The sequence below is a fragment of the Rhineura floridana genome, chromosome 3, assembly GCF_030035675.1.
Source record: "Rhineura floridana isolate rRhiFlo1 chromosome 3, rRhiFlo1.hap2, whole genome shotgun sequence".
Taxonomy (NCBI): Eukaryota; Metazoa; Chordata; class Lepidosauria; order Squamata; family Rhineuridae; genus Rhineura; species Rhineura floridana.
The window spans coordinates 54,783,449-54,798,462 of NC_084482.1; the positions used below are offsets into that span (position 1 = coordinate 54,783,449).

Genomic DNA, 15,014 nt, shown 5'->3' on the forward strand with positions numbered 1-15,014 from the left:
TAGTTCAGCCCCAGCATCTGTATCATGCTGACCTGATTCTAACAGATTGGGTAATTTTTTTCACCCTCAAGTTTTATAGATGCATCTGTGATGAATCGTGAATCCTAGTGGAAGAGTCTTGACTTGGAGTCCTTCTGCTGTCGGATGTGTATTCCCTGCACTTTTATATTTCCCTAGCTTGAGATTCTCTCTTAATAAAAAGTTAAAAACAAATTGTCAGCTTTTGATTTAAAGTATTTTGGTGATAAAAAAAAACGTCATGCCTTTCCTCTAAAAAGAAAAATGCCTTTAAGCATTCAGAGTGTCTTTCCCTTATGAAGGGTATTAGCTGCTATTCTGAAAATTGACCTAACAGGGCAGTTCTTCTGAATGTGTGCAATGTATTTTTCCTTTGTGAAGGGAACCAGTTTCTTTTTCTAATCCTACAGAGCTAAAGAATCCCTGCACCCTCCCAGTGAGTACCTGTGGTAAGCCCGTGTAGTTCAGCAAAGCTAGTAGTCATGTATCTCAATCCTGTCTGTGTTTACTTTGAAGTCCCACTAAGGCTTACCCCAGTTAAGCATTCACAGGAGCAGAATATTAAAATAATAGAAAGGTTTATTCAAAGAACACCAAACAGAACATAAATTCAGGCATACAAAACAGCAGGCTAACAATTAAACTTCTTACATAATGGAAGATGGTCAAAGCCAGAGATGCAGGGTGAAAACATTAAAAAATCTTTTCAGATTTCTTAGAAAATTACTAAGCCATATGCTTATAGACTTTTGCCTGCTCAGTCTGAGTTCTGGCAGATTGTTTGCTCATGTTGCTTTCTCTCTAGGGCAGGGGTTCTTAACCTGTGGCCCATGGACCATGCCCCCCTAGGAGGTCCATGGATGGGCTTTAGGGGGTCTGTGAATTGGGTGAATTCCCCTCCCTATGTAATAAACTTTTATTTATTTGCTTGCTTATTTATTTATGGGTGTCCATAGCTTTCATCAGATTCTCAAAGGGGTCCATGACCCACAAAAGGTTAAGAACCTCTGGGACCTCAATGTGCCCTAGGGAAAAATAGGTCTTCTATACATGGAAAGCTCTGTTTTACACAGTTAAAATCGGGTGTCTGGGAACCAATCAGAAGTATTTCCGTTGGTATTTCATATTGGACAAAGACTTAATTTAACATAGATTTGAAACTAGCTTGGAGTCGCGAGAGAGTAGTTTTCCTGCCATGTCCTAAAGTAACCAAACAGCAAGGTGTGGATGGTTCCCCTATACATGTTGCAGAACAAAGTCTCCATCCAAAAGCTTAAACTTAAGTTTTAGCAGGTTCAGCAGCACCAAAATTGGCTTTCCTTTGGCTAAGACCTGTCCATGTTATGAAATAAAACGAAGTATTGGTTCTCATGGCCTTCACAGGTGTGGTCTTATGGATGTTCTGCAAGTTTGCACGAAACTGGTAGGATGCTGAGAAGCACAAGAACTCCATCCATAATAGTCAGTTTCTGTGAGGGAGTCTGGAAATGGGGCAAGACTAGCAACTCTTGAAGGAGGCGGCCAAGAAGAAACAAAGTGAGAAGAGAGCCTTGTCTCTTTTGACATAGATGTTACTGCAAGCAATGCAAGATCACCTGCCCACCACCATGGAATGGAGGAGTTGCTATTAACACGGGGGGAGGTCTGTGACGTCCTTCCCTGGTTCTCCCTGTCAGGTTCCCACCTGCTTGTGGCTACTGCCTTTCACTAGGCACCACCAGGGATACCACCAGTCCGGACCATCCTTTATATGGTTTCTCACTCTGCTCTAGCACAGATCTCACTAGATCCCCCTGCTAGGCAACACCACCAGTCACATCCTATAACCAATACTCCCAGAGACTTTGCCTGAGTCTCTCTCTAGCTGGTTACTTTTGTGACTGCGTGCTTATGCTGTTCCCAACCCCCTTGTATCTTTATAGATAACGCATACAACTCTGGGTTGCTCTGGATACTTGAATTGTTATTATTCCTCCCTTCACCGCTGCCACCATTAGATACTGTTTCTGTTCAGCCTTGGTAATTACCTTGCCCTCCCTTCTGGTATGTATATCCCCCAGCCAAGGATCAGGCCTTTGGTAAACCAAATAAGTATTTATTAAATATCAGAAATAACAAGATTAGTTTTAGAATGTTTCACAAGCGTATGGTTTCATCTATTCCTGCTTTGTACTTGACTTATTATTAATCAGAACTCCAACTCCCTCTTTCTCCACACTCCTGACCTCCACCCTCAAACACCTCTTTTTCCACACTCCCAACATCCACCCAGATTCAACTGTCATTCTTCCATTTATACTGTCAGCCATTTTAAACATTCAGCCAATCATCCAGCATTCTACTGCTCATGTACTCCCCCCCTCCTCTTTCACTCCACTTACCATATGTCTTCTATATAAACAGCACTTACCATATTTACACTATAAGCAGGAACATCACATGGTCAACATAGGAACAGAGGAAGCTGCCTTATGTTGAATCAGACCATTGGTCCATCTAGTTCAGTATTATCTATACTGGCAGCATTTCTCCAGGGTTTCAGATAGGATTCTCTCCCAGCTCTACCTGGAGATGCCCGGGATTGAACTTGGGACCTTCTGCGTGCAAGGCAGATGCTCTGCCACTGAGCTACAGCCTTCAGGCAGTCATACATGTTGCATTTTAGGGAACATGTGTAATGACGGAAGGAAGCAAAGCATTCCACAAGGGAAGAGCTCAATCAGATGGGATGTGAAATGCATCTTGAGCTGCCACGTCAGGGTGTCTCGATTTCCACTGGGACCTCAATGTGTGCAGAATACAAGGTTTAATCCTTTCCTCTCCCAATGTGGAGTGGACCCAACAAAACTGTCCTTCCAGCCTGTGACTGCTATTAGCCCTGGAAGAAAAGCTTCTATTGGTGTAAAGAGCCACAAAGTGAGAAATTTTCATTAGGAGTATGGCAGGAGAAGGGTTAAATCTCCAATCCTCATGCATTGATGTCCCAGTGAAAATCTGGGGGAAGGAACACTTGCTATTGAGTCTTTTTAAAAAACACACTGACATTTGCTAACAAGAGGTCTAGCATCACATGTAATTTGCTTCTTAACCTCTTGTAACAAAGTTGGGCAGACCTGCAAGCAGGCTTGACTTGGAAGCTTTTACAGGAGTCTGGGCATATTGCCTGACTTGTTCTGGCCTACTGTCAGAAAGAGCCTTCCATGTCTACCACCCCTTGCAGCTTCCTCCTCTGACCAGGGCTGAATGATTACATGCAGGCTAAATCCTTGCTTGATAGATATATCAAGGGCTAGTTTCCAAATCTGGAGAAATTTCCTGCAGGATAATGTATTTCTCCTATACTGGAATAATTTGATCACATTTCACTAAATAATTTATGCAATAACATGAACCATTTCTGTTACATGCATGTGAAGTTACAATGGAAGACCTTTTCATAGATTAAAAAAATCATCTATACGATTGCTGTCTATTCCACTGATAAATCACATTGCTATCTGTATTTATATCCATCCACACTGGACATAATCCATTGGCTGATTAATAATATATGGACATAGGAAGCTGGTCTTCTGATCTGTGTTTATAAAGAAACAGGCTCTTAGGTTACCAGGATCTCTTACCTCTTTCTCTGGGGTGTGCTGATGCTCTTAAGTTCCTTGAGAAGCTAGGGTACTTATTGCACATGGGGATGGGGGTTGTTATCCAGCTCCAGAGAGATTTCCTTCTCAGCCTCAGAGAGACTTCCCAGGAGGATTGCTCCGCCTGTGACTGCCTCTGAGACGAGCTCCCGTCTCAGAGGAAGCTTTTTCAGTTTTAAAACCAGTCAGAAGAATTTTTTGACTGGTAAAAACTTTCTCCCAGGCAAGGGAGAAACGAAGAGATCACCCACAGAAGCTTCGTTGTGTTTGTTGGGGACTGGAATTCATCAGGATCGCCTATGAACGAAGGTGTAGCCAGCAGCGTCGGACGGAGTTAGGGAATTCAAGCAAGCTCAAACTGACTAAGCGAGACTTTTTTTTCTTTAAAGAAAAACGGATTTTAACAGGCAAGCATTCTTCTGTCTACTCCTATCATCCTTATCATTGTTACAGTAAAAGAGATTTGTTATAGAATCAGCAACAAAGAATCCCTGGGTGAGTTATACCTTTCTCTTTTATACACGGAATTAAGGAAGAAGAAAATCGAAATAGCTTATCTTTGTTTTTATTGCAAAAAGCTGGCATGGAATTGAGCATTATAAAGATATAAACGGATGAGGGGCATCTAATCTGAGGAGGAAAATCTGATTAATACGAACATTTGAGTACTATTTGTCTGGGACTATTTTTTCTGGTTTACTTTATTTTGACGAATCTGCTTATTCTTTATGCCACTAATTATTTTGATGCTGTGAACTAAATTTGTTTTGCACTCTTGGTAACATAAGAGATAAGGCAGTCTGTCTAGAAGATGATGTCAACAGGCTTGGAATATTAACTCCTTTGTTGCTGGAAAAAGAAATAAATTGCTCTTTGCTTGGGAATAGTGGCTATATTGGAAACTGAAGGGGTTTTTTTTTTCGGTCTTAAGAATGACAATCAAGAAAGTGGCCGAGACCCTGGATGTACAGGAAGGGGTTCTCTCTCTAAACATGTTTCAGAAAATAATGAATGAGATTAAGATAACGAAACAAGAATTGAGACAGGGCAGACAAGAGATGAAAATTGAATTTGGCAAAATGAAACAGGAGTTGAAAGAAATAAAGGATTCTATGAGAAAAGAAGATATAACTGGACAAGCAACAGAAGATGAAAGAAAAATTAAAGGGAAGGTGCAAGTCCTGGAGATTGGAATAGATATATCAAATGTGGAATTGGAAAAAGATTTGGATTTTATAGCTGTGATGGATCCTAGTGACAAAGATTATTGCTTGGAATTCAGCGCTGTCTCTGAAGGAATTGGTGAAGATATCAGAGATAAATTTATCAATGTTTCAAAAAAATTTCTGGACTGGAATGATCTGATGGAACCTGAGATAGAGAAAGTTTATAGAATTAATTCCAGATATGTGACAATGGAAAAACTCTCAAGAGATGTGCTAGTGCACCCCGTAAAAAAGAAGAACAGAGATATGACTTTACAACAATATTTCAGTAACACAGTCAGAATTGATGGCAAGAAAATATTTGTGATGAAGGAAATTCCTATCAGACTCTTACTATATGACTATGACAGCAGAATTATGTGTGCAAGGATGGATGATGGAAGATGGAACTAACACTGATAATGGAAGAATAGCTGTTGAAACTACTGGATTTACTAGACTTGAATAGATGGATTAATTGACATGTCTATTTGGAGAAAAATCGATAGATATATTTCTCAAGGACTGGAAACCTCTCTTTGACTTTTTGTGGAAAGAATAAAATGATATTATGTTAATGAGATTTAATGATTAACCAAGATAACCACTGGAGGAAAGTGATTTTGTAATATATTAAGGGACAGGTTTGTTATATACTATAGACCTATAGCTGATTTATGACAAATCGGAAGTCAATATTTTTTATTGTATTAGTTATTCATTTGTTCTTTTTCTTTTTGTTTTGTTTTGTTTTTGAAATCTTGAATAAAAATTTATATTAAAAAAAGAGAGAGACTGTTTGCAACATACACAGCAAAAATATGTCATTTCCTGTATCTGTATCAGCATTTAAATAGCTGCTTTGATTGTTCAGGTGTGAGGCCACTAGATGAGCACTGTCAGCATTTCAGTCCGGAAAGCAACAGCACAAAAGTTGTAGAACAAACAGAACCTGACGTGAATACCCTGCAAGGGAGCAAAAACTTAGGAGTAGTGCTGGTCCCATATAAAAAACAGAGAGGTCCTTGCCCATCATATATTCTAGCAATGTAGTCTGCCTCTGCATGTGAGTCCCATCCTGAGTGATTAGCTGTCCTGTCTCTTTCAAAAGTCATCCTCCAGCAGCCAGGACCTAAATATCCAAGGATGAAGCTCTCTCTTAATGTTCCTAGTATCAGTTCATGGCTCTTTTGTCTGTTTTTTTCAGAAGTTCAGAAAAATGTTTTGTCTGCATTTTTTCTTTTTTTGGGAGGGGGGCTTTATTTTCCTTTCAAAAAAGTATTTAGTGAACAAATTTTAAAAAAGGCTTTGGTGGTGATATCTTGTTCTTAAGGTATCTTCCCTTTAGCGTTGCTAAGGCATTGCTTTACTTTAATTAGCTGGAAGTGGAATTAAAATGGAGATTACACACAGCACTGAATATAGCTTTATATTATCCAACAATGCCCTTCTCCATGGTCAAGATTCTTCTATTTACTTACAAATCCCATTCAGCATAGGTCCCTTCCAATGTTAAATTAAAACCCTGCCAATGTTATTGCTTACTGCTGATCAAAGCTGGAGGATTACTGATTAATAGGCTGTTAATTGGCTCTTGAATAGAAATCAGAGGCAGCATGCCAATGGCTAGCAGTTGTTGAGAAACAACAGCAGGAGGGGGCTATTGCCCTCATGTCCTGCTTGTGGGCTTCCTATAAATAGCTGATTAGCCACTATGGCAAACAGAGTACTGGCCTATCCAACAGGGCTCTTATGTTATTCATAGATCTACTCTAAATTGCCCTAATGTCACATTCTGTTCCCGTGAAAGTGAGGCTGAGCTTTTAATTACTTGTTTCTTTGAGTATTTTTTCTTTACATTTTTTTAGAATAGCAAGACAGTGTTGCTTCATCATTAAAAAATGAAATGAAAAAGATAACAATAGAAAACCAGTAATTAAAGACACCCTCTCCCCCTGAATCTGACATGGGGCAATTAAAGAGAGGCCATGAGAGAATTGACAGGCCACAATCAACAGGAAACAATGACAGGTACAGGAACCCTAAAAAATGCCTAAAAAGAGATTTGCCCATCCACACTGGGCACACAAATGATGCAACTGCATTTTATAGTAGTATTATAGGTGAAAACAAATATGGAAGGACAACACAGAAAACATTAGGCTTCAAAGTCACCTGGAAGCTCCGTAAGAAGTACTATGAATGGCAGTCCTAGAGAAATGGGCTACTTAAAAGCAACTGTACAGTATTGCACCCACAGGAAGTATGTTACTGTCTATTATGAAGAATTATTTATAGATGTCCAAAAGACCACTCCAAGCCCCAGCTCCTTCTTTTATAACTTGTATCATGCCTCTGTTGCTGACCATACACATAAGTAGCAGGATAATAGTAGATGCCGCATATCAATACTGTAAAATTACATTGGCTTTATACTAGTTTACAAACAGCCATGGCTTTATCCAAAGAACCGGGGGAAGTGAGCTTAGTGCCTAGAATCCAATTATAAGATCTGGATCATCCCTGCCTCCCAGAACCAGTAAAAAAGGTATGGGGTAGAGCACATCTGCCCAAGAGTGGCATCTCAACTGCTTCTCTAGAAAGATATAAAGGAGAAAGAGAGACAGCTCAGATTATTGCTTCCCTCTGGCAGAATGTAGTTCCCCAAAGCCATCACCTGCTTTAGTGCAGTGGGAATGTTCATCTCTTTTCAAAACACCTGTACAATAGAAAACCATGATAATACACAAGGTACTGGCATCTGGGATGGAAAGGGAAGCCAGGGGTGTACTGACAGATTTGTCCATCAGCAGAGACAAAACCTTCAACACCCCAACTGATAAAAGAGTCTAAAATAAAATAAAAAAATATTGATTATAGGGGGTCCCCAATGGAATGATCCATGATTTTTTTTCAGAATCCCTACTTTCATATATAAAATTATATATCCTCTTAAGCAGGATTGTGATGGGTGGTGGTTATGGGAAAGCTAGACATCTGTTTATTTATAATTTGATTTATATCCCACCCTTCCTCCCAGCAGGAGCCCAGGTCATGTTGTTTCTAAACAGCTCTTCATCATATAGAATCCTAGGGCAGTATACAACAGCAAAGTAAAACATCACAAATACAGTAAAACAGACAAAATCGTAAGACCTGGACTGTCAGGTATAGGGAGAGAATGATGCTTCATCATTTGGATCTTAACTCATTCAGGGCTTTATACATCAGAGTCAACACCTTGAATTGGCAGATAGGCAGCCAGTGCCAATCCTGGAGGATTAGTGTTATATGAATCCTCCTTGCAGTGTCACTCAAAACTTTAGTGGTTGCATTCTGCAGCAGCCACAAGCTTCTGAACCATCTTCAAGGATAGCCCAACATACAGCACATTACAATAGTATAATGACAAGATTACCAGAGCATGGGTGACTGTGGCCAGGCTCTCCTGGTCCAGGAAGGGCTATAGCTGGTGAACCAGCCATAGCTAAAAATAGGCACTCTTAGCCTCTAAAGCTGCCTGGGCCTGATACAGCTAAATCCAGGAGGACCCTCCCAGCTATGCACTTGTGTTTTTGTCTAGAACAGGACATCTTCCTAATTCTGTTGTTTCTCACCCCAGGATTTGTACAAATGTGCAGCATAAGTGTTAAATGTCAGAATGGCATTGATTGAAACTATTATAAGTGTGTGTGTGTTTCACCCACAATTCGGCAGAGTGAAGCAAACTTCTTCAAGCAGCATCAATTAATGAAATCAGGAATTGGTGCCTGAATGATAAAGCAAGGCTTTAAAAAGTGTTGGCCACAGCAGGGCAGGCCCCCCATTTGTGCTCTGATTCAGGCAGAAAAATGCATTGGACCAGCATTAAGAATTTCGTTGGAAGACCTCCCTCCCTGCACGCCATGCCTGGGTTTCTGAGACAGTGGGTGTGGGAACTGCAGATGTCTAAGTTCCAGGATTGGACCGGCTCTTGGCCTGTGTTTACTAAGTGTCCATGCTTTCTGTGCTGTGAGCAATAAAGCCCGCAAATGGCTGCACATGTGTTTCCATTTATCTCCAGTCATGACTCACTGCTGGGCGCTCAGCCGGCTCCACTCCCTGGCCGTCAGCAGGACCCGCCTCCACCCTGGCTTCCTGACCCTAGCATTGTCAAAACAGTCATGCATGTCCTTCTGTGCCTATTGCACATTTCTGCACACCCCTGGGGCATTCTGAGGCTACTGTACTACAACTAGACCTCCTTTTCAGCATCTTGCCCTGAGTTTAGAACAGAAGGGTTTAGGGAGGACCAAGGGGACAATGCTCTCGCTACGTTCAGAAATAAGGATGGAACTGGCAAAGGACAAGATCTGGTGCCAACATGAAGTTGCTTGGTATGGCAGTGGAGTTATGACACCGAAGAGTTTGACCTCTGCTCATTTTCAGTAGGAGAGACTTAGAGAAGAGCTCAGGGCAGTAGTGAATTCCAATGAGAAAAACAGAACAAAGTGAATGAGGTGAACCACTTTTCCTTATGTCAAATGGACCACATGCTAATCAGGAGCATGGTGTCAATCAAATGGCTAGACTTTCCATCATGATGGAAGCCATGGTCCCTGCTGCAAGAAACAGGCATCAGTCAGGATACCCATAGTTCTTTGGAATTGTTTCAGAAAAGAAAAGAAAAAGCTTGTGGAGGACAGCACCCTAAAATATGCAGTGAGCACAGCACCCAACACCCATGCTGTTTCTTCAGCATGTTCAGGACACAGCAGACTCTTAACTGATGTGGCATTACTTGGAACCTTGCTGATATCAAGCTCAGTGCATATGAACATACATTGACTGTATGTTGGGAAGCTCAGCTCAGCACAGCTAAATCAAAATGCTTTGGAAGGCCTCTCAAGCTTATGAAAGGAGACACTGAAACACAGCATGTGAGACTTTTGCCTCTTGATGGTATGGAGAGGGGACCTGTGGTTCTCAGTTTCCTCTGAGTGATTAGACACTGGTGTGAGGGACTGAGAAATCCCTGTATTCTGGAGAACAGCAGAAACCTATTGGAACAAGATGCTGGGCAGCCTTCAGCCTTGCTGCCAACAGCTTAAATGTCTTTCCTTCCATTGCCATGAGCCTCCATCTGGCACAACAAGGGTAGGGACTAATCAAGTTTTATGGTTGAGCTGCAGCACTGAAAACAGTTTCCACAGCTTAACTCAAGCCAGGGCTCATTGGTGTTTAGCCCCAGAAACCTTTCAGTGCCATGGTTCAGCCCTAAGTAAAGCAATAATAAATAAACAGGGTGCGACTGTGCATGTGCAGATGTCCTCTCTCTCACAAGAATAAGCATAAATAGGTTCCAAACATCTGGGATCAGAAGGCTGGAAACAGTATGCTAGTATGGAATTCCAGATGATGATGGTTTTTAAAAACCCAGATTCATCACTGATAGAGCTCAAGCTTGCCTAGAAATTTCAGCTTCTGATCTGGAAGCACTTTATGACCCAGTCATGAAAGTGGATTGTATATTTTTCCAGAACTCCCAGCATTGATATGCTGGTATCAAGCTTCCTCTTCAGCCCTGGGTAAGATAAAGCATGGCAGATGGGTGCACTCCTTGCCAGGATACCTACCAGTGTTGTGTGCAAATGGCCTCTTGGAGTTCTCCACCCTACTTCCAAGCAGAGAAATTGGAAGGACTAGTTTACTGATTTTCTCCAGGGGAAGTAATTTTCCCCGCTCAGTGGTGGAGCTCACCATTAGCAGTGGCAGTAGAACAGCTTCTTTCCTTATTTTATTGCTGCTGCTGCTGCTGCTGCTACTGCTGCTGCTGTGTTGGCAGCCTGGCCACCATTTTGCATTGTGCACAGTGTCCTAGATCTAGTGTAATTCTGGGTCACTGTGAAAGGAAAATGGCAACTACTGCAAAAAATGGTGGAGAATATGCGAAGAAAAATCTGCAAAGTGCCATTTTTCTAGATGGGGGAGATAAGTACTCTTTTCCTCAGAAAAATGTCAGTTCATTTTTCCTGTATTTGCTTCCGCACCATCACTTGAGAGTATGTTCTGGAGTTCTTGCTAACAATGGTTGACCAGCCAACAGTGGCTGGTCCGTTTTGTAAGGCAACATCGGGCACCAGAGGTCACTGGAGCCAGATGGATCCTTGCTAACTGACTGACCAGTTGATTTGTTCCCAGATGTTTACTTCTCCTGAATTAACATAAATGCTTTTTCCAGGGGCACTGTCTGAAAAGCTTGTGGAAATAAATGTCTTCAATTGTTTCAGGAAAGTACAGACAGTAGGGATTCTGTTATACAAAACCGGCTGAGCCACACTAAAACCTCTGCTCCGGGTTTCTGTGGAGCGGGTTGCTGATATTTGTGGGGGTAGGCTCTTCTGCAGAACACAGTGACTTATAAGGCGGTCTCTCAAGTAACCTGGTATTAGTTCATAGATTTTTGTGGGGAGATACGAATAAGGAAGAGGAAATCCGTGAGTGGGCAAAGAGCTCTGACTGATTCTGTAGCGGGGCGCTAACGCATGGTAACGCCTTTTAGTCACACTTCTGCAGCCCTACTAGCTGCTATTCATTTTTTAAATTCTTGAACTCCACGCATGCTTGGCGCTGCACGGACCCACTGGAGCGGCATCCTCTTAACCGGAGAGCTCCAGACTGAGAGGCGAGAGAGCTGTCAAAGATTGGCATATTGGAGCAAAAAATCTTAATTTCACATATACGCTCATGGGGTCTGAACTGGCGGTGACCGACCAGGAGAGAGACCTCAGGGTTGTAGTGGACAGCACAATGAAAATGTCGACCCAGTGTGCGGCAGCTGTGAAAAAGGCAAATTCCATGCTAGCGATAATAGGAAAGGTATTGAAAATAAAACAGCTGATATCATAATGCTATTGTATAAATCTATGGTGCGGCCGCATTTGGAATACTGTGTACAGTTCTGGTCGCCTCATCTCAAAAAGGATATTATAGAGTTGGAAAAGGTTCAGAAGAGGGCAACCAGAATGATCAAGGGGATGGAGCGACTCCCTTACGAGGAAAGGTTGCAGCATTTGGGGCTTTTTAGTTTAGAGAAAAGGCGGGTCAGAGGAGACATGATAGAAGTGTATAAAATTATGCATGGCATTGAGAAAGTGGATAGAGAAAAGTTCTTCTCCCTGTCTCATAATACTAGAACTCGTGGACATTCAAAGAAGCTGAATGTTGGAAGATTCAGGACAGACAAAAGGAAGTACTTCTTTACTCAGCGCATAGTTAAACTATGGAATTTGCTCCCACAAGATGCAGTAATGGCCACCAGCTTGGACGGCTTTAAAAGAAGATTAGACAAATTCATGGAGGACAGGGCTATCAATGGCTACTAGCCATGATGGCTGTGCTCTGCCACCCTAGTCAGAGGCAGCATGCTTCTGAAAACCAGTTGCCGGAAGCCTCAGGAGGGGAGAGTGTTCTTGCACTCGGGTCCTGCTTGCGGGCTTCCCGCAGGCACCTGGTTGGCCACTGTGAGAACAGGATGCTGAACTAGATGGGCCACTGGCCTGATCCAGCAGGCTCTTCTTATGTTCTTATGTTCTTAAAGAAAGCCCGCTCAGATCTGCAGAAAAGACCCAAGCCGGACCCGGAGGGGAAGGAAGAGAGAACAGAACAAGAGCTCTGACAGGAGCAGGCAAGCCGCCCGCTCTGGCCCAGTGCCACGGAGAGGAGGGGCAGCCAATCCCCAGAGCCCATTAAAAAGCCAAGCTTAGCCGAAGCCAGAAGAAGAAAACACCTCCATAGAAGGCAGCGGCGGCAGCAGAGCAGCTACGATCTGCGAGGCTTCCTCTTCTTTCAGCGGCGGGATCCTTTGCCAGGCCCCAGTGAGAAGGCCGAGCGCAAGCCAAACTTTCGGGACTGCCTCCTGTTCTTGAAGCGCAAGAAGCCCTACCGGGATCGCCGCAAACGTAGAGCTCAGAAGATCGACTGAGCGGGCGCGCGCGCGCGCGCGTCTGAATGAGGCGGCAGGAGCAGTGAAATCTCACCCACCCGCCATCCTTCCCTACCTCCCTCCCTGTCTCTCTCTCTCTCTCTCTCTTTTGGTGTGCAAGATGAGCGCTACGCTCCCGAGCCTTCTGGCCTCGCTGGCCGTGTTGCTCCTGGGAAGGATGGACCGCCTCGCCGACGCCTGCAGTTGCTCCCCAGTGCATCCGCAACAAGCGTTTTGCAATGCAGATGTAGGTAAGAAAAGGACTGCCACCCTCCCCTTCTCTGCGGCTCCCCTAGTGGCTTCTTTCGTGGCGTGATCCAACCCCGTATTTCTTTTTCTACCCGGAACTGCCTTTTCTCCCGCTGCAAACTCACTTGTTAGCAGCCAAAACAACCCCACCCCTTTATCCTGCAAGAAAAGAGCCGCGGTTTGCGCGCGGAAGGGAGCGAGGCGGTTGATTCCCTCCTGCCCCTGGCCTTGGCTCGCAGTTGCTTTTGTTAACGAGGGTTTCTTAATGCCCCGGGTTTGACTAGATTGTTATTCTGCCGGCCGATTCTTCCCCATCGGTTTAAAACACACGCACGCACACACCGAAACGTCGCGTTCTCCGCTGGTATTTGCCTCCTTCCCCCGCCCCAGCACGCTCGCTCTGACCCGATCCACAGGAATTCGTTTGGAAGCACAAAGACAACCACGGACTCGCATTCCTCTTTTCTGGCCATGGCTTTCTGCCTGCAAGATGTGGGCTGCCAAGGGTTGGTGGGAACGGAAAGGGAAGCAACCAGGAAATGAAAACTTCACAAAGGCAAACGGAAAACGTTGGGCTACCTTCGCTGAGTTGACTGTGACATCGAAGGGCGGGACGAGTGTCCATTCCTATATGCTAGGTTAACCGATTTAAATATATGCACCTTTTAGGGGAAAACCCGTTGCTAGCAGGAATGGTGGGAGGGGGAGCCGCAGACTTTCCTCTCCGTAAATCAGTTGGCAATGCAAGTATAGAACATTAGCATGCTGACAGTTATAAGTTTAAATAAGCATGTGTACAAAGTTCCCTTTTCTCTGACTTGAATTCAAGGGGCAGATTTACTTTTATGACTGGGCTTTTTTGGGGGGGCGGGTCCCAGGGTAATTCCCTGTGATTGGTAGAAACCTCAAAATGCCGTTTTCGGTATTTCTGCGCCGACAGCCTCCAAGGAGATGGGCAACTGTGAAGGAAGCCAGGGAGACAGATGGAGAGGCGTCGAAGGCTATGAGGCTATGGAGCCTGCCTGTGATGGCACTGCCAGGGAGGCTGCAGGGCCTGAGGAAGCGTGGTTGGGTAGTTTCCATATATGTAAATATCTTCTGCTTCTGGTTCAGGGGAAGCCTTAGGAGAAGCTTGGTTCTTGTTGTCATTTTTGCTGTGTTCACACTTGTTTTCAGTTGCTTTTGGTTCTCTGTAATACACCTCAGCTTCCTACTTCTAGGTGCCCTGGGCATCCCTCCAGGAAAACAGTATGCTTGTGGGCGTTTGTTTGCCCCATCACCAACTGGCATTTCCTTCCTGTGCAGTAATCAAGCTAGAGCCTCAGGTTGCTTAATAAACAAGGCCCCTGGGTATAATATCTATTTATCTGTCTATCTATGCATGCCTAGGGCTCTTCATTGGTTTATTGATGCCCCAGGAAACAAAAAGTGTAGCAATGTTTGAGAGGCAGAAAGTCACATTAAATTACCTCCTTGCTGATGGCTACTTATGAGCTCCATGCAGAAACCACCCATATATTTAAAGCACATTATTCCCCTCCCCTAATTCTGTGAACTGTAGTTTGCTAAGGGGGTGGGAATTGTAGCTCTGTCATGGGTAAATTACAGTTCCCAGGATTCTTTATGCTTTAAATGTATGGTATGGATGTGACCTGTGTCTGCCCAAGAGGCAGAGATGGGAATGCCTCTTTTAGCACTCATGCAGGTAGGCTCAGCTTTTGAATCCTTAATTTTATCATGAGAACAAGAAATAGGGGCACTCTGTTGCTGCCATCAGAACCTTTGGTGTCTGATCACCTGGTCCAGTCTGTCAAGGCTGAATATGAGACAGGCTTCGCCAAACTCACAGTCTGAACCTGTTTTCAATGTGAGGGTGTGTAGCCCTGGAACACACAAAGTAATAATAACCACATAAGGCTCTCCAACATCTGGGATTAG

General features: G+C 43.6%; 1 protein-coding gene across 3 annotated transcripts in view; it reads left to right on the forward strand.

The window, feature by feature from the left end:
* The first annotated feature begins 12,531 nt into the window (after nucleotides 1-12,531).
* TIMP2 (TIMP metallopeptidase inhibitor 2) overlaps nucleotides 12,532-15,014 on the forward strand; it is a 45,737-nt gene continuing 43,254 nt past the window's right edge. The window contains exon 1 of one of the 3 annotated variants that reach the window (XM_061615857.1): nucleotides 12,532-13,078. In XM_061615857.1, coding sequence (XP_061471841.1) covers nucleotides 12,949-13,078 — 130 coding nt within the window. In that variant the 5' untranslated portion in view covers nucleotides 12,532-12,948. Of the gene's footprint in view, nucleotides 13,079-13,492; nucleotides 13,715-14,062; nucleotides 14,164-15,014 lie in introns of those variants that run through there. The other 2 variants (XM_061615855.1, XM_061615856.1) reach the window with 2 other exon arrangements.